At 47.7% G+C, this 17,898-nt stretch overlaps 2 protein-coding genes and 1 long non-coding RNA gene across 10 annotated transcripts; 1 reads left to right on the top strand and 2 right to left on the bottom strand.

Moving 5' to 3' along the window:
* Positions 1 to 312: 312 nt before the first annotated feature.
* Positions 313 to 10,630, bottom strand: LOC148645377 (myosin-14-like). 7 transcript variants are annotated; one of them, XM_088612547.1, is made up of 6 exons: positions 10,236 to 10,619; positions 9,073 to 9,149; positions 8,528 to 8,622; positions 7,128 to 7,236; positions 6,903 to 7,048; positions 313 to 907 (listed from the first exon to the last, which is right to left on the bottom strand). In XM_088612547.1, exons 3-6 carry the CDS (start codon positions 8,566 to 8,568, stop codon positions 721 to 723), a joined length of 483 nt encoding a protein of 160 aa, XP_088468673.1. In that variant the 5' UTR covers positions 8,569 to 8,622; positions 9,073 to 9,149; positions 10,236 to 10,619; the 3' UTR covers positions 313 to 720. The 7 variants fall into 7 exon arrangements, 5 of the variants coding, with proteins under 5 accessions (XP_088468673.1, XP_088468674.1, XP_088468669.1 ...); XR_015928361.1 differs by lacking the exons at positions 313 to 907; positions 8,528 to 8,622 and adding exons at positions 7,409 to 7,960; positions 8,675 to 8,745 and having other exon boundaries at positions 7,027 to 7,048; positions 10,236 to 10,630; XR_015928360.1 differs by lacking the exon at positions 313 to 907 and adding an exon at positions 7,409 to 7,960 and having other exon boundaries at positions 7,027 to 7,048; positions 10,236 to 10,630.
* Positions 2,782 to 5,565, bottom strand: LOC148645378 (uncharacterized). The gene is made up of 3 exons (XR_015928490.1): positions 4,627 to 5,565; positions 3,113 to 4,192; positions 2,782 to 2,926 (listed from the first exon to the last, which is right to left on the bottom strand). It is a non-coding gene; the product is annotated as an uncharacterized LOC148645378 (long non-coding RNA).
* Positions 10,631 to 13,423: 2,793 nt separating the features above from the next.
* Positions 13,424 to 17,856, top strand: snn (stannin). Of its 2 annotated transcripts, none has more exons than XM_088612298.1 (2): positions 13,424 to 13,769; positions 15,911 to 17,856. In XM_088612298.1, the coding sequence occupies exon 2, from the start codon at positions 16,062 to 16,064 to the stop codon at positions 16,323 to 16,325; it is 264 nt and encodes an 87-aa protein (XP_088468424.1). In that variant the 5' UTR covers positions 13,424 to 13,769; positions 15,911 to 16,061; the 3' UTR covers positions 16,326 to 17,856. The 2 variants fall into 2 exon arrangements, with proteins under 2 accessions (XP_088468424.1, XP_088468423.1); XM_088612297.1 differs by having other exon boundaries at positions 13,435 to 13,769; positions 15,950 to 17,856.
* Positions 17,857 to 17,898: the final 42 nt, after the last annotated feature.

Genomic DNA, 17,898 nt, shown 5'->3' with positions numbered 1-17,898 from the left:
CAGGCAAATAAAGATAAGGTACGCACAGCTTTCATGTTGGGATATTTAGACATAGTTTGGAGACGTTCCCTCGTTTTGAATTATTCAAATGCGTGTCGCTTCAATTTGGAAGCGCATAATTTCAGTGCATGAGTTTACCTGTTATATTGGGCGAGATTTCACACGGATATTCAAACAAGAACGAGTTTGCCCTGGAATCCATTCCACTGCCTTACCTGAAAGTCAGAGCATGAGAACGGACGGATTGTATGGCGATTGTGGTGTTGCTCGACCACATCAATTAGGCGAGAAGTACACTCTGCTACTACGACATACGGTCTAATTATTTAGTTTTTTATTATTTCTTATCCTTAGGTTATTTATACATATAAAAACTTTTAAGTATAATGGTTAAGTTAATGAGCAGTAAAATAACACATTTGTCTACAGGAAATGTCAGAATTAGAAACCTTCTTTACACCATTTTGCCGATCAGTTCAGAATGTTTTAACAACAGAACAAAAAAACAAACATAAGGTTTCTGGACTGCTTCGAAAAAGACGGTTATCATCCATATTACTTTTAAATCTCTGCACACTATGTATCTTTACCGGGTCGATTCAATGTACAATTTTGTTGTACAATGTACAACAGAAGATATCTTTCAATAAAGAGGATGATGATGAAGATGCAGAATTATCATGCTGTAGAGGACAATGTCCTTGGTATCAGCTCAGACAGTCAAACAGTACAGTTCTCGAGCAGAGTAAGTCCTCTGTCTGTCTGGTCAGTCGGGCTGTAGGAAGGGGGCCCCCAGGCTGTCCTCAGGGCTGGGGGGCTGCGGTCCTCGGAGTCAGAGGTGTCCAGGGAGAGGTCGTCCAGCAGGGAGCGGTGGGAGGACAGGACAGGGACGGCCAGCGGGGTGCGTCTGCAGGACAGAGAGAGGGGTCAGTGTGAGAAAGATCCACAACACTGACCCTGACCACGGACCACAGAGCACAGGACACCCCGACACCCCGTCTCACAGCCCATACCCCAACGCCCTAGTACCCCACAACGCATTCTACCTACAACCTGGACCCCCACAATGCCACAAAGTCTGTACCCCCACATTCTCTACCCATTACCCATACCCCCACATTCTCAACATGCACCCCCACACAACCAGAGAGCCCATACCCCGATACCCTCCCTCTCCATGGCCTGTACCCCAACACACACCCTCCTCATGGCCCATACCCCCACAAAGTTCAACCCACACTGTCACACAGCTTGGACCCCCATATTCTCCCCACATCGTTCGCCACACACTGCCACTCAGCCTATACCCCCACATTCTCTCCCCACAACCTGTACCCACACAGTGCAAAACAACCTGTACCCTACAGTAACCCTACCTTCTCTCTACCAACAGACAGTACCCGAACACTCACCTTCCTCGTCGCCCGTACCCCCACATTCTCTCTCCCCACAACTTGCACCCCAAGATGCTCCCTCCACACAGCCCGTACCCCCACACTGCCACACAGCCCACCCCCCCACATTCTTCCCCACAATATGCACCCCAACACTGCCACACAGCCTGTACCCCCACATTACCCTACAGCCTATAACCCCACCTTCTCCCTCCCTATGGACGGTACCCCAACACTCACCTTTCTCATCGCCCGTACCCCCACATTCTCTCTCCCCACAGCTTGCACCCCAACACGCTCCCTCTACACAGCCTGAACCCCCAACACTACCACAAAGCCCATATCCCCACATTCTCCCTACAACCTGTACCTCCATACTGGCACACGGCACATACCCCACATTCTCTCCACAGCCTGTACCCCCATTCTCACCACAACGTGCACCACCACACAGCCCACACCCCCACATTCTCCACACAGCCCATACTCCCATACTGCCACACAGCCTGTACCCCCACACTCACCTTCCTCATCGCCCATACCCCCATTCTCTCTCCTCACAGCACATACCCAGACAATGCCCCACAACGTGCACCCCCACATTCTCCCATACAACTTGCACCCTATACTACCGCACAGCCTGTACCCCCACATTCTCTCCCCAAAGCCAGTAGCCCCACACTCTCCCCACACTGTGCACCCCATCACTCTCCCCACAACCAGTACCCCCCCACTGCCACACAGCCTGTACCCCCACGTTCTGCCCAACACACAGAACCCCACACTACCACAGCCTGTACCCCCCACATTCTCCACACAACGTGCACCCCCACAGTGCCACACAGCCTGTAACTTCACCTTCTCCCCCCCCCAACGGACGGTACCCCAACACTCACCTTCCTTGTCGCCCATACCCCCACATTCTCTCTCCCCACAACATGCACCCTCAAATGCTCCCTCCCCACAGCTGGTACACCCAACACTACCACACTGCCTGTACCCCCACATTCTCCCCACAACCTGAACCCCCAGACTGCTCCACAATATGTACCCCAACATTACCCCACAGCCTGTAAACCCACATTTTCCCCACAAACTGTACCCCAGCACTGCCACACAGCCCATACCCCCACACTCTCCCTCCCAACAGACAGTACCCCAACACTCACCTTTCTCGTGGACCGTACCCCCACATTCTCTCCCCACAGCCTGTACCCCCACATTACACCACAGCCTGTAACCCCACCCTCACCCTCCCAACAGATGGTACCCCAACACTCACCTTCCTTGTCGCCCATACCCCCACATTCTCTCTCCCCACAACGTGCACCCCCACACACTCCCTCCCCACAGCGGTACACCCAACACTACCACACTGCCTGTACCCCCACATTTGCTCCCCACAACCTGTACCCCCACACTGCCACACAGCCTGTACTCCCCACATTCTCCCCCACAACGTGAACCCCACATTACACCACAGCCTATAACCCCACCTTCTCCCTCCTAACTGACAATACCCCAACACTCACCTTCCTTGTGGCCCGTACCCCCACAACGTGTACCCCCCACACACTCCCTCCCCACAGCCGGTACACCCAACACCACCACACTGCCTGTACCCCCACACTCTCCCCACAACGTGCACCCCCACACCGCCACACAGCCTGTAACCCCACCTTCTCCCCCCCACCGAATGGTGGTATCCCAACACTCACCTTCCTCATCGCCTATACCCCTACATTCTCTCTCCCCACAACTTGCACCCCAAGATGCTCCCTCCACACAGCCTGAACCCCCAACACTACCACACAGCCCATACCCCCACTTTTTCCCCACAACCACTACACAGCCTGTACCCCCACATTCTCCCCACAACATGCACCCCCACACTGCCACAAAGCCCATAGCACCTCATTAGCCCAGAGCTTGTAACCCAACCCTCTCTCCCCCAACAGACGGTACCCCAACATTCGCCTTCCTTGTCACCCATACCCCCACATTCTCTCTCCCCACAACGTGCACCCCCAAACGCTCCTTCCCCACAACCGGTACACCCAACACTACCATACAGCCCATACCCCCACATTCTCCTCACAACCTGTAACCCCACACTGCCATACAGACTGTATCCCCACATTTGTTCCCCACAAGCTTTACCCCCACACTGCCACACAGCCCATACCCCCACATTCTCCCCACAACATGCACCCCCACACTACCACACAGCCTGTACCCCCACATTCTCCCCACATCCTGTACCCCCACATTACCCCACAGCCTATAACCCCAACCTCATCTTCCTCATCGCCCATACCCCCATTCTCTCTCCTCACAGCACATATCCACACAATGCCCCACAACGTGCACCCCCACATTCTCCCATACAACTTGCACCCCATACTACCACAAAGCCTGTACCCCCACATTCTCTCCCCAAAGCCAGTAGCCCCACACTCTCCCCACACTGTGCACCCCTACACTCTCCCCACAAACAATACCCCCACACTTTCCCCACAACGTGCACCCCATCACTCTCTCCACAACCTGTACCCCCTCACTGCCACACAGCCTGTAACCCCACCTTCCCCCCCCCCCCAACGGATGGTACCCCAACACTCACCTTCCTTGTCACCCATACCCCCACCTTCTCTCTCCCCACAATGTACAACCCCAAATGCTCCCTCCCCACAGCTGGTACACCCAACACTACCACACAGCCCATACCCCCACATTCTCCCTCCCAACAGACAGTACCCCAACACTCACCTTTCTCGTGGACCGTACCCCCACATTCTCTCCCCACAGCCTGTAACCCCACCCTCACCCTCCCAACAGACGGTACCCCAACACTCACCTTCCTTGTCGCCCATACCCCCACATTCTCTCTACCCGTAACGTGCACCCCTACACAGCCTGTACCCCCACATTCTCCACACAGCCCATACTCCCATACTGCCACAGTCTGTACCTCCAAATTTGCTCCCCATAGCCTGTACCCCACCCTCACCTTCCTCACAGCACATACCCACACAATGCCCCACAATGTGCATCCCCACACTCTCCCCACAACGTGCACCCCCACACTGCCACACAGCCTGTAACCCCACCCTCTCCCTCCCAACGGACGGTACCCCAACACTCACCTTCCTTGTTGCCCATACCCCACATTCTCTCTCCCCACAACCTGCACCCCCAAATGCTCCCTCCCCACAGCTGGTACACCCAACACTACCACACAGCCCATACCCCCACATTCTCCTCACAACCTGAACCCCCACACTCCTCCACAATACATACCCCAACATTACGCCACAGCCTGTAACCCCACCCTCTCCCTCCCAACGGACAGTACCCCAAAACTCACCTTCCTCGTGGCCTGTACCCCCGCATTCTCTCTCCTCACAGCACATATCCCCAAACTGCCTCACAACATGCACCCCATACTACCACACAGTGCATACCCCTACATTGCCATACAGCCTGTACCCCCACATTCTCCCTCACAACCTGTAACCCCACACTACCACAGAGCCTGTACCCCCACATTTTCTCCCCACAACCCGTACCCCCCACTGCCCCACAGCCTGAACCCCCACATTCCCTGCCCTCAACGTTCACCCCCACACTACCACACAGCCTGAACCCCCACATTCCCTGCCCTCAACGTTCACCCCCACACTACCACACAGCCTGTACCCCCACATTTTCTCCCTACAACCTGTATCCCACACTGCTACACAGCCTGTACCCCCACATTCTATACCCCCATACTGTCACACAGCCTGTACCCCCACATTCTCTCCCCACAACCTGTACCCCCACACAGCCTGTACCCCCACATTCTCTCCCCACAACCTGTACCCCCACACTGCAACGCAGCCTGTACCCCCACATTCTCCCCACAACCAGTACCCCCACATTCTCTCCCCACAACCAGTACCCCCATACTGCCACACAGCCTGTACCCCCACATTCTCTCCCCACATTACCACACAGCCTGTACCCCCACATTCTCTCCCCACAACCCGTACCCCCCCACTGCCCCACAGCCTGTACCCCCACATTCTATACCCTCATACTGCCACACCCCCATTCTCCCCACAGCCTGTACCCCCACATTCTCCCCCCACAACCTGTACCCCCACACAGCCTGTACCCCCACATTCTCCCCACAACCTGTACCCCCACATTCTCCCCACAACCTGTACCCCCACACAGCCTGTACCCCCACATTCTCTCCCCACAACCAGTACCCCCACACTGCAACGCAGCCTGTACCCCCACATTCTCTCCCCACAACCAGTACCCCCACACTGCAACGCAGCCTGTACCCCCACATTCTCCCCACAACCAGTACCCCATACTGCCACACAGCCTGTACCCCCACAATCTCCCCACAACCAGTACCCCATACTGCCACACAGCCTGTACCCCCACATTCTCCCAAAAACCTGTACCCCCACACTACTACACAGCCTGTACCCCCACACACTCTCCCCACAACCAGTACCCCCACACTGCAACGCAGCCTGTACCCCCACATTCTCTCCCCACAGCCTGTACCCCCCACATTCTATACCCTCATACTGCCACACAGCCCATACCCCCATACTACCCCACAACACATACCCCAACATTCTCATCACAAAGTGCACCCCAACACTACCACACAGCATGTACACCCACATTGTCTCCCCACAACGTGCCTGTACCCCCACATTCTCTCCCCACAACCAGTACCCCCACATTACCACACAGCCTAAACCCCCATATTCCCTGACCCCAACGTTCACCCCCACAGCCTGTACCCCCACATTCCCTCCACAACCTGTACCCCACACTGCCACACAGCCTGTACCCCCACATTCTCTCCCCACAACCAGTACCCCCATACCCCCATTCTCCCCACAACCTGTACCCCCACACTACCCCACAGCCTGTACCCCCACATTCTCATCACAAAGTGCACCCCCACACTCTCAAACGGCCTGAACCCCCACATTCTCTGCCCCACAGCCTGTACCCCCACATTCTCCCCACAATGTGCACCCCCATACTGCCACACAGCCCATACCCCCACATTGTCTCCCCACAAACTGTAACCCCACCCTCTCCCTCCTCGTGGCCAAAAGCCCCCACATTCTTTCTCCTCACAGCCCTTACCCCCACATTCTCCCCAGAACGTTCATCCCCAGACTGCCACATAGCTTGTACCCCCACATTCTCCCCACAACCTGTAGGCCCAAATTCTCTCCCTACAACACAAGTATGTATCCCACATACTCTCCCCACAACGTGCACCCCTACACTGTCCCTCCCCACGGCCTGTACGCCCACACTATCCCTGTCAGCTCTCTGCTCTGTGTACCGCAGCTGGCTGCGCAGGGCTGTCAGCTCCGTGTCTCTCTGCTCTGTGTACCGCAGCTGGCTGCGCAGGGCTGTCAGCTCCCTGCTCTGTGTACCTCAGCTGGCTGCGCAGGGCTGTCAGCTCCCTGCTCTGTGTACCTCAGCTGGCTGCGCAGGGCTGTCAGCTCCCTGCTCATGCTCTCAGTGCTGTGGCTCAGGTCCTCCAGCTCTCTCTGCAGTTTCCTGCGGGAGGCGTTGGAACGCGACGCCTCCTCCTCCACCTGCCGAGCCATCGCCTGGTCCAGCTGGAGCACAGGGAGAGAGCGAGTCAGGGCAGAGCTGCAATTGTGTCTACTGTGGCTGAAGGCATTCAGGAAGACGGACCTGCTCCCAGAATTGGTCAGCTTGACGCCTCTCGTCCTCCACCTGCATCACCACCTCCTTCAGCCTCTTCTCCGTCTTCCACAGCAGCTTGGCAGTGACAGTGCGCTCTCTGACAACACAGAGCCGGCAAGAGTCACAGACAGCAGGATCACTGTAACAACACCCACACTGCCTCATCCTATAGACTCTAGAGAGGAACACACAGCAGTATTATTGTAACAACACTCACACCTTTCTTAAAAGAATTACACTAATTGCACAGGACTGAAAATAAGCAATACCCGCCATCTCAGCATAACTCTTCTGGGGGGGGATGACACTGTACATTCAGTTAGCTGCACATGTATCACACGCATTGGAATGAAGCGGAACCCAGCGCTGCAACAGCATGAACTCCGTCCGTCGCTCTCAGTACAGCAGTGTTTGCACTGCTAGATCTGTAGTCTGTCCCTCTTCCTCGACACCTGAAGAGGCTCCGCGAACTTTCCTTCCTCCACACGAATGGCTTTTCGGAGTCCTAGAACTGCGTTTAGCATCCCTGTCTGTTTTCCCTCGCCTCTGTCCTTCACTGCCCTCTCCCGGAGGGGGGTGTTCAGCTGTGTGCTCGCCTTCCTCCCGGACAGGTGCTGGAGAGGCGCGGATCTGCAGTTTGGCAGGCAGTGGGTTTCCAGCGCAGCGTCTCTCCTCTCCCAGGAGCGTCTCCTGAAGGGCTCCGTTCCCTCTCTCCACAGCTCCGCTTCCTCCAGCCGACACAGGAGAGCGACTGCGTCTCCCTCCTCTCTGGCTGAGAGCAGATCTGCAGAAACTGCCGACAGCCCTGGCTGCCCCTTGCGCTGCACACGTACATGTATATTTCATTATTCTGTCTCCTTTTTTGTATTTCTGGTGTTTAAATAAAAACTTATTTTAAAAAAAACAAGAAAAAAGTCAGGGGTGACGTCACGCTTTTCCGCCAGCCCAGTCGGTCTGACTGGTGTCGCTAAGAATCGACACCTGCAGCATCTGTTATTAATAAGGATCAATTTCGCCGCAGAGGGTCGCCTTCTCCCTTTAACGGGTGTCCGGTGCACAGTAAGGTGCTGTAACACGTCACGACACGGTGACTGCAGAGCTGTGAGCGACACATGACCCGTCCATAGAGCCCAGGAAGGGGCTCCGAGTCCTGAAACACCTGCGGCCCGTTTCTTTTTTAAGTACGATTACAAAGAATCAAATACACCGGTTACGGGGACGTGCACATTAGAGACACTGCAGTAACAAAACAAAAACTACATCGAATTAATTAACAGAGCAACGAAAGACTGAGAACATGATGAAGACCACGTATGTGACGTTAAAAGTGTGATAAAATAAAGGTTTGTGTAATCAGATTTCAGATTAATAAGCGCTTTAAGACTCACCTCCATAGACTCGTGTTTCTCTTTTGCCGCCCTGTGGACATTTCTCGGAAGTGTCACCACCCGCCGGAATTCCAGGCACGCGTGACTTTTGATTTCTTTTAAAGTAAGCATTAACAAGAACAAGGAATACAATACAAATACAAGTACCGGTCTGTCGCTGAGCTCGGTGTGGTTCCGCTCTCTGCTCGTCAAGCACTGCGGGCTCCTGCAAACCTGTCCTTCAGGGCAGAGAGTTATTAGTGAACTCCAGACACCGCTGGAGAGTGTGTTTACCGGCGAGTCGGCTCACGCTGCTGATCTATTCGACCTCATTGTGTTTTTTTCTTTTCTTTATATTCCAATAATAAAAATCTTATACGATGCACACAGGAGTACATTAAAGATCACCGGGGTACATTGTACAGGCAAATAAAGATAAGGTACGCACAGCTTTCATGTTGTGATATTTAGACATGGTTTGGAGACGTTCCCTCGTGTGTATTTTGAATTATTCAAATGCGTGTCGCTTCAATTCGGAAGCGCATAATTTCAGTGGATGATCGTACCTGTTATATTGGGCGAGGAGTCACAAGGATCCTCCGACAAGAACGAGTTTGCCCTGGAATCCATTCCACTGCCTAACCTGAAAGTCAGAGCATGAGAACGGACGGATTGTATGGCGATTGTGCTATACAAAACAAAAACAAACGTAAGGTTTCTGGGCTGCTTTGAAAAAGACAGTTATCGTCTATATTAGTTTTAAATCTATGCACACTATGCATCTTTACCGGGTCGATTCAATGTACAATTTTGTAACGACGCCTCCTTAACCTTATTATTCATACAAAATCTGTTTGACAATAGTCATGTTTTATTCCAGTCATTTAGTTTCCCAAAGAGGTGCTCCAAAATAGTTTGACAAGATATTGTGAGATTGCAAGAGGGATCTTAAGTATTTATTAGTACAAGTGTAACTAAATCTCTCTTCAGCGCCCCAGGGAGACTGGGGGACTTGCCAGATTTTCAGCTTTATTACTGGGTCCTTCGGCTCAGGGCTGTTGAGCAAGGTGCTCCCCTCTGCTGGAGAGCCACAGGGGCACTACAGAGCGGCCTCGTCTTCCCTGCTCCTGCCCGTGCCTGTGGACGGCCAGTGTGACCGCGCGCGAGACAAAGTAGTGCATTCGTGGTGTAAATACAGAACGTTCACTAGCTGACTGAGGAAAGTTACAGAGACGGGAGTATACGTTCTGAAATAATGTGAACCACTGTTACTACACACAGACAGACTACTCAAATATGAATAATATTACTACCTGAGATATTAATACCTTTCATAGCACTATTATTAATATAAAGAGCTAAAGTTTGAGTTATTAATAAAAACAAAAATGGAGAAATAGGACATCCTTGTCTCATACCTCTACCAATATCAAATCTTGGAGAAGTCCCACTATGTAACTTAACTGAACTATTACAACTATTATAAATAATTTTAATAACATTCTGAAAATACTGACCAAAACCAAATAATTCCAAACATTAAAACTAAAGTTATGTTCTATCGTATCAAAAGCCTTATAAAACTCAAGAAAAAGTATATAACTGTTGCTTTCTATATAGCCTATCAAATCCAAGATCAGACGAATATTGTTGCATACTGTACAGTTTATGTCTACCTCGGCTACACACGCAACTCCTGCATCGATTGACAAAAAACCCGTATACTCACGCCTTTATTGAAACGTCACAGAGCTGCGACGGAGATGACATATTTAAAGCGACAGTGTACGAGGCCGTCCGTCTCTGCTGTCGGTGTGGAGCTGCGACCCAGGATACTTTGGTTCCGCCCGTTCCTTGAAAACGGCATTTTATTTTTTATTTTTTAACTCCCACCGGCCCTGGAGAGTTTGTCTACTGTCGAGTCAGCTCACGCTGTTGATAAATTCGACCTTATTGAGTTCAGGCACCCTCTGTTTTTTTTAAACGTTTTCGTAAGAAACGAGAAAATGTTATGCAATGCTCTCAGAAGTACGTATACGCATCCTGGTACATTATAGAGGCGCGTGTCACAAAATACTAAATGTGGCCAAGAACTATAAGGAACATACGTCTTTCGTGAGATTTAGTAGTATTTCAGAGATATACCCTCACGTTTCTTTTCTATTGCTCAACTGTAGTTTTTGCTTTTCATTTTATGCATATAATAAATGAGCACCTATAATGTTTAATTGGTAGATAAATGGCATTGAAACCACTCTAAAATATTAAAAAGTAACCTTTTATTTAATTTTGAAGATCAACTCCTGCTGTTTTAACTGGACATGACAAATGTAACGTTTCTGAGCTGTTTCCAAAAAAGAAAACGTTATCTGCATTTTTAAACCTATGAAAAAAATGCAATTCTGTGCAGCCTCTCCTTAAACTTCTTGGTTATTTAATGTTTGTTTCACATCACCTTTGTTTTACCCCATTCCATTAGTTTCCCCAAACGAGGTGTTCAAACATCCTTCAGCTGACAAAATAGATTTTAAGAGGGCCTAAATATTCAGTAGTGCAACATAAACTTCATATATTTTTTTCTTGTAGTTTAATAGATGGTAAATTCCTCCATTGTTTCTTATGGTCTACTGTTACACTCTTAAAAGTGTCAATACCTCTCTCTGGAGAGCATCTGGTACAATACAGTATTGATTAACCTTAACAGAGACATTTTATTTGTTCAGAGTGATAGTGTAGGGAAACATTTCACCATCAGACAATGAACCCAGATTATTCCATTCCTAGCCCACATCTCAAAAAGTTTTATTTTAAGATTTTCCCATTTGGTATTCCAGGTGCTGTCTATACCCCAGAGACCAGTTTTTGCAGCAATCACGTAGAATATGCATGAATCATGAAGTTTTTCCATATGTTTAGGATCCGTTACTTTTAAGTTCAAACTATATCCCCTACTTTTTGAAAGAATATATAACACGTATTTTGCTCCCCCCACCAACACTTCTGTATCAGTTTTATCTCTAAAATTAGAAGTTATAAAATCTGACGCATTTAGGCCTCCTGCAGTGTTCAAGAAATGCTATTTAAGGGGTTTATTCCTCCCATTTTTCTCAAAGTGAAGGTGGCACAACCAAGACAAGTGAGCCAAGAGCTAACCTAGATAAAACAGGAGATTGAGATGGATGTGGTCTTATTCCACAGCACATCAGGGAGACGCACAAGAATCAGTGCATTTGGATTGCTTTATAAACATACTTTTTTTAAATTCCAGTGTATGAAACGTATCTGTATCAAAGCAGCTATATTTCAGAGAAACTCTGACCGTTGAGGAATATTAAACCTTTACTGACCACAGTGGTGTTTGAAGCTCCATTCATGTCTGTAAGGAGACAGTGCCTCAGCTGTAGATATTGGCCCAGAGACGGAGATCATTCTTGGATAACTTTAAACCTGAAGGGTGATGAACAGAAATGGTTTATATTCAATTGTAACCATCTCTGGAATGACAGACTGGATGGCAGTGCTGCCTTGCAGCACCACAGCCCTGGATTTGATTCCTGGGGTGCTATCCGAGTGTGTGCAGACGTTTGTGAACTCCCCACATCGGCATCTCCCCTCTTCGTGAGGGAATCCCAAGTCACTTTTCATCTCTCACTATCCCACACCTCGGTCAGGAAAACCTTCACTTATTGGTCCTACCCCTACTACAACCCAAAACAGACTGACCAGTGCTTTCTAGGCTGCCATGTTATAAAAGTCATAATTACCTCAGGGGTGTGGCTAATTCACCAGGAGCCAATCCCAACTCTCCTCAAGGTGTCCTACCTCAAAACCCCCACTCCTTCTAAAACAACACACACCTGCATCCAATGACCAAACAAGCATTAGCCAGCTCCCCTATAGATCTGCTCACCCCTAAACATTTGGAGAAGTAATATCCAAGTTACAAACAGGAACAATTATAGAGTACCATGCCACTCCTGTTAATCCACTTCTCAGCGATTGCGTTTTCCAAGTAAAACCAATTCATTAACCCTTTTATTTTTGTCTATAAAATGTATAATGTGGCTTGAATATAAGAAGTTTCTTTATCCCCCTTGGTCAGTAGTCCTATAAGAACATGTGACAGACCCAAAGTGATCACACTACTCTGACTCACAGCGATATCCCTAAATTCCCTCTGCACAGGGATGGCTGTGCAAAAAGAGAGGCAGGGGCCTGGAACTGCTGTCCACTAGATTATTGCCCTTAGGAATACAGGGGCAGAAGGCTGCTAGCAGTAGCAGAAAAGGGCACGGAGCGGAGAATCGGGAAGAGGGGAAAGGGGGAGAGAGTCCGGGAGAGGTCAAGTCCTCAGGCTTGTGTTCCGATATTACACGTCCACTGTAATAATGACGTGGATTTCAACACACTTCCAATACATGGAATGTACCACCCATTTTCTGTGTTCATGTAATACTGGCATCAGATCACGGCGCAAACACTCGTGACCTGCGCGAAGGCCCCGGTTAGGACATTCATAAAACGTTGTTTTGTACTCAGGGTTAAAGATCACCATAGAGCTTTAATGCCACTCCTCCTGATCGTGCTCTTTAGTTAGTTTCGGGTTCATTCAGTCCACATTAGTCGGGCTTTGTACTTATTTAATTATCATTCAATCGTTCAAAGTAGTTACATTTGAAAAAATGCGTTACATGCGTCAGGTCGCAAAAGTGTATTGCTTTTAATGAAACACACTGTAAATATCAAGTGGACCAATGGAAGCACTTTCATTAAACTCTAATCAGCCCACTTTTAAATTCTAGGCTGAGAAGTTAAAATGGCACTTTTGGGTTTTGCTGTATTTCAGAGAATGATGCCACAATACGTGTGCTCTCGGGGTAGGTGGCGCATCTTGTATCCGGAGCCCCTTTCCGCTGTTACATTTCTCTGCTGACAGCAGCCCCAAACCTGATCGACTGATCTCTTCGAAAAGCGTCTCGCTTCTCGCGGTTTTCTTCCATTCTATTGGCCTGCAGGCTTGCCACTACCTCACTGAGCTCATTTCCTGCCATCTGCAACTGGCCCTGTTGTGTTAATAAGCAGAGGCGCTGCTCGGGCACCGACAGGAAGAGAAGGCAGGCCGGGGTGTTAAACTGCGCTGTCCTTTGCGATTAATATGGATTATTACCCCAATAGAAGATTCCACGATGCCTCAGATTTCTGCAGTTTGTCTAGATAAGGGATGCCACATAAATAATACATTGTCTTCTGTTCCAAAAACATGGTGAGCATTTGATTTTTATTACTGCACTGGATTGCTCTTTCGGTTGTCCTGGACACTGTGCTTTATTCAGTTTCGTCGTACACAATCCTACCCACAATGAGATGTATGGATTGTAAAAAACATTTCTGTAATCCGTCTCTGTAATCGGTATAATGTATCCATGCAACCATGTTCTTTTTCGGATTCCCCGAAAAACAGCTGAAGATGTCTTGTTGAGGGCAAGGAAGAGAACTGTTCGTTCGGTTATAACGCGTGTGGATTTCTAATTTCACATAACATTTTTGTTTTCCGTTGTAAATTCATGTTTGAAGGCAGCGTAGCTTTTATCTATAGCTGAAGACTATAGCGGCCAGTGTAGCAAAGGAAAATACTCTATTAAAGAATGATATCAGATAGGTTTACTGCGGGATTTACGAGTTAAACATACAGTACAAATAGATGGCCCGTAAAAATAGTAATCGTGCGGTACAAAGTAATAACTTAGAATTTTTTCTTCATGCATATAAATTAGTCTGATTTTGTCTCCGTAAATGGCTGAACATCAGTGAATGTTCATGTATGTGATATATTAACACCCATGTCAAAGTTGTCTAAATTCCAGTAAGTGTATCAATAAAAAATAATATTACTTTCAGTATGTATAAGAACGATTTATTGTCTTTAAAATCCATCTCTATTAGCCTGGCCTGAACGAAATGGAAGAAGTGCTGTAGTTATTCGGTTAATGAGACTGAGGCACAAACCGTAAGAGATTTTTTCGTGTTTGTTGTGTCTTCGCCTTGTGGTTAAAATCATATATGTGTATTTAAAACATATCTTTAGGAGATACGTCAATAGTACACAAACTAAATTAGGGGCGTTATCCACAACATTGGAGTTTGTATATTTTAAAACTGGCAGGGTGTATATTGTTTTGAAAGGCAGTCCTGTGACAGTATAGTTTCGTTTTAAATATAGCTACCAGCCGTTAGCAGACGGAATTGTTGAGTGATTTTTTTATGTATGTATACGGGACACATTGGGTAAACTGTCTCAGTCATCTTTCAAAATGTAATTAGCCAGGCAATGCAGATATCACAAGTTCAAATTTGATAGTTTAGTTTTCATACTGGTCTTGCCCTTGGATTATTCTCTTTTATTATCATCAAAGAAAGATGTTTTAGCATGGATATTTAAGGATATTTTACGTTGTGCGAAACTACAGTTGCTGACGATTGCTATAACCTGTAATTTTAGGGAATTGTTGGTGTTTCATTTAGGTTTTTCCACAGGTGAACAACTGTGTCTGTTACTTCGTGTGTAAGAGGTCCTTGAGGTGTCCGTGAATCATGTCTGTAAACAAGAAGGACTGAGTTGGAGTGGACTTCCTGACGTCCTGTAAATTCCCTGTTTCCAGCATTCTTGCAGAACATGTTCTGTTGTAGAAAAGGGCGCAATGCAAAACGAGTCAGCTAGAACCGTCAAAAGTCAGCACTGGCTTCAACTAGTCAGCCCACTGGCAACAGTGCTTTTAAATACGCTGCATCGTATCCAAGTAAAACCCGTATACAAGGTTTTGCTTCTGTTTTAGTTTGTCAGTTCCAATAGAATAGCGTCCTTGTCATCTTACAGACCCGTATTTACATGTATTCATGTACCGAAAGCGATTTACAATTGCGTCGGGTCAAGTTACAAAGGGCGCATGTAACAGCAGCGTAAAACCACAGAAAAGGTGCAGACGTGTGAAGAGGTTGCTGGGTCAGGTACTGTATGCCCTGAAAAGATGAGTTTTCAGTTTATTCGGGCAGGTGAGTCCGAGACTCAGAACGGCAGGTCGGTCACTATTAGAGAGCCTAAGACTTGGATACTCTCCATAACAGCATTACCAGCTGGCGTTAGAAACAGGCGGAGGGACACCTGCAAGTTAGTTGCAGCAGTCGTCTAGAATATGCTTGAATCATGAAGTTTTATATATTTTGGGGATCTGTTTTAGAACATTGAAAGGTAATAAAGAAATTCCTGTTCACACTGCAGGTTTGAGATCGTGGTATTTCCTTGAGGGGAGTTAAAGGAATTTTCTGAAAAATATTATTGTAAGATTTAAATGATGTATAAAAAAGGAAAAGAAGCCATGGTTTTGTATCGTTTCTATTTTACTGCAGTGCTATGCTGAACTGACGTGGTGTTCTGGTGTGCTTTAGGTCTGTCTGGCGCATCTCTAGTCACTGACAAGAAGTTGTACCTGGGAAAACCTTCTTTTCAGCTGAGCCTCCAAAAGCCTCCTTCCAGCTGCAGATCAGTCCCTGTCCAGCCATGTCCATCATGGACCACAGCCCCACCACTGGGGTGGTGACCGTCATCGTGATCCTCATCGCCATCGCTGCGCTGGGTGCTCTGATCCTCGGCTGCTGGTGCTACCTGCGCCTGCAGCGCAGCGGCCAGTCCGAAGACGAGGAGAGCATCGTGGGTGAAGGCGAGACGAAGGAGCCCTTTCTGCTGGTGCAGTACTCGGCCAGGGGCCCACAGGTGGAGAAGAAAACCAAGCTCACCCCCAATGGCACCGAAAGTCACAGCTAACTCAACTCCTTCAGAATGCCCTCGTCAAGACCGAAGCTCTTTCTTCTTCCAGGTCACACCAGTCCAATCAATCTAGGTCCATCTGTGAAGATGTGTACTGTGAACAATATTAATAAGCTGGGGTTTTTGTCTGAGATTCTGGCTTTCCCCCTTGTCCAGGATGAATTGACGTACTCTCGAGGCACACGGCGCCTCTCAGCTTTGAGTGAAGTTTTAAGCAAATGCATGCACTGAATGTTTTTATAATTAACTTTTTTTATTCAACTTTTGTCTAATTTAAATATTTAGCTGAGCCTACCCTTAAATGAAGCTATAACTACTACAGTTATGTCATCCTGTTATTTAACCTGTAAATTACACATACGCATCAGTACTGACCAGATGAAAGGCCGTGGAGACCTGCAGTGCAACATCACGCATGTCCAGCTTCACCGTGAACGATGTGCTTCAGAGAGCAGAATGGAGCCATGCAGAGTGTCACACAGAGGCCACACAGAGGAAGACTGGCACTCACTTCCCAAACAATCTCATACTTGTGGTTTGTGTAGCACAATGTAGGCTTGGGGGTGCCTGTCTAAATTGCACCTTGTTCATTCAGGGCATTTTCATTTTTCAAAAGAAATGTTTCTGAGAACAGTATTTGAACAAGATAAGTGTTTTCACTTAAGAATAGCTGCTACCTTTTTGTGCGGTTCCATACTTACTGCTAGGATGCTGCCAGCAAAGTCTTGAACCAATGATGGATTTTGAAGGTTTAATTATAACCTAAGAAATCTGGATGGTCCTCCCCAGTTTATTTTGATGGTGGCTGAGCAGTATAACAAAGTAACTCTGAAACTGCATTAACTGGAAATGTATAGTTTTATAATGTAATTTCTCCCACTATAAGATGTGGAAATAAACAGCACTTTGATTTATTGGATTGTTTTACACAATACTTTCACTCCTTTAATTCCCATTATCCCAATTCAACACCACATTGTACATGTTCTGTGGTCATGTCCATTTTTTAAGATGAAGAAAAAAATGCAGAAATAACTTTTTCACATTACTATGAAATTACAAATTCTGCTCTCAACAGGGCAGTTGAGGGCAATGTGTCAAGCAAGGGATGAAAAGTAAAGAATGGCACATCTTGTCATTGAATTCACCCACCCCATGTGAGAAGCATTCAGATGACCCTGTATGACTCCTGGCACGACACCAGCAAACACATCTGGACATTACTGCTGTGCTGTGTTATGCCAGTAGGGCTGGTGGGAGCTCCAGGCGTGGTAGTGGTTGAGTTCATGGTACATCACTCACTGAAGTCTGCATGACAAATATATTGTTTTTATGTTGGCAATAACATTTTTTCAGCTGATTAAATGTTGTAGCACCAAAGTTTGCTTTTATGTGCGATATGTAACGTTTTACTGCAAGAAAGTTATGTACAATGTTGATGTGATCACTGGTATCTGCTGTTTTCCTTGTACCTAGTACAACCTAATAAATTGTTTAGGAATGCTTTCTAGTTGTTCCTGAAACAAAATTGAAAGTTTGTTTTTTCAAGAAAAAAACTACATTATAAACA

This window comes from Lepisosteus platostomus, chromosome 19 (genome assembly GCF_059453375.1).
Source record: "Lepisosteus platostomus isolate fLepPlt1 chromosome 19, fLepPlt1.hap1, whole genome shotgun sequence".
Lineage (NCBI taxonomy): Eukaryota > Metazoa > Chordata > Actinopteri > Semionotiformes > Lepisosteidae > Lepisosteus > Lepisosteus platostomus.
This window is presented reverse-complemented; position numbering and strand designations above follow the sequence as displayed.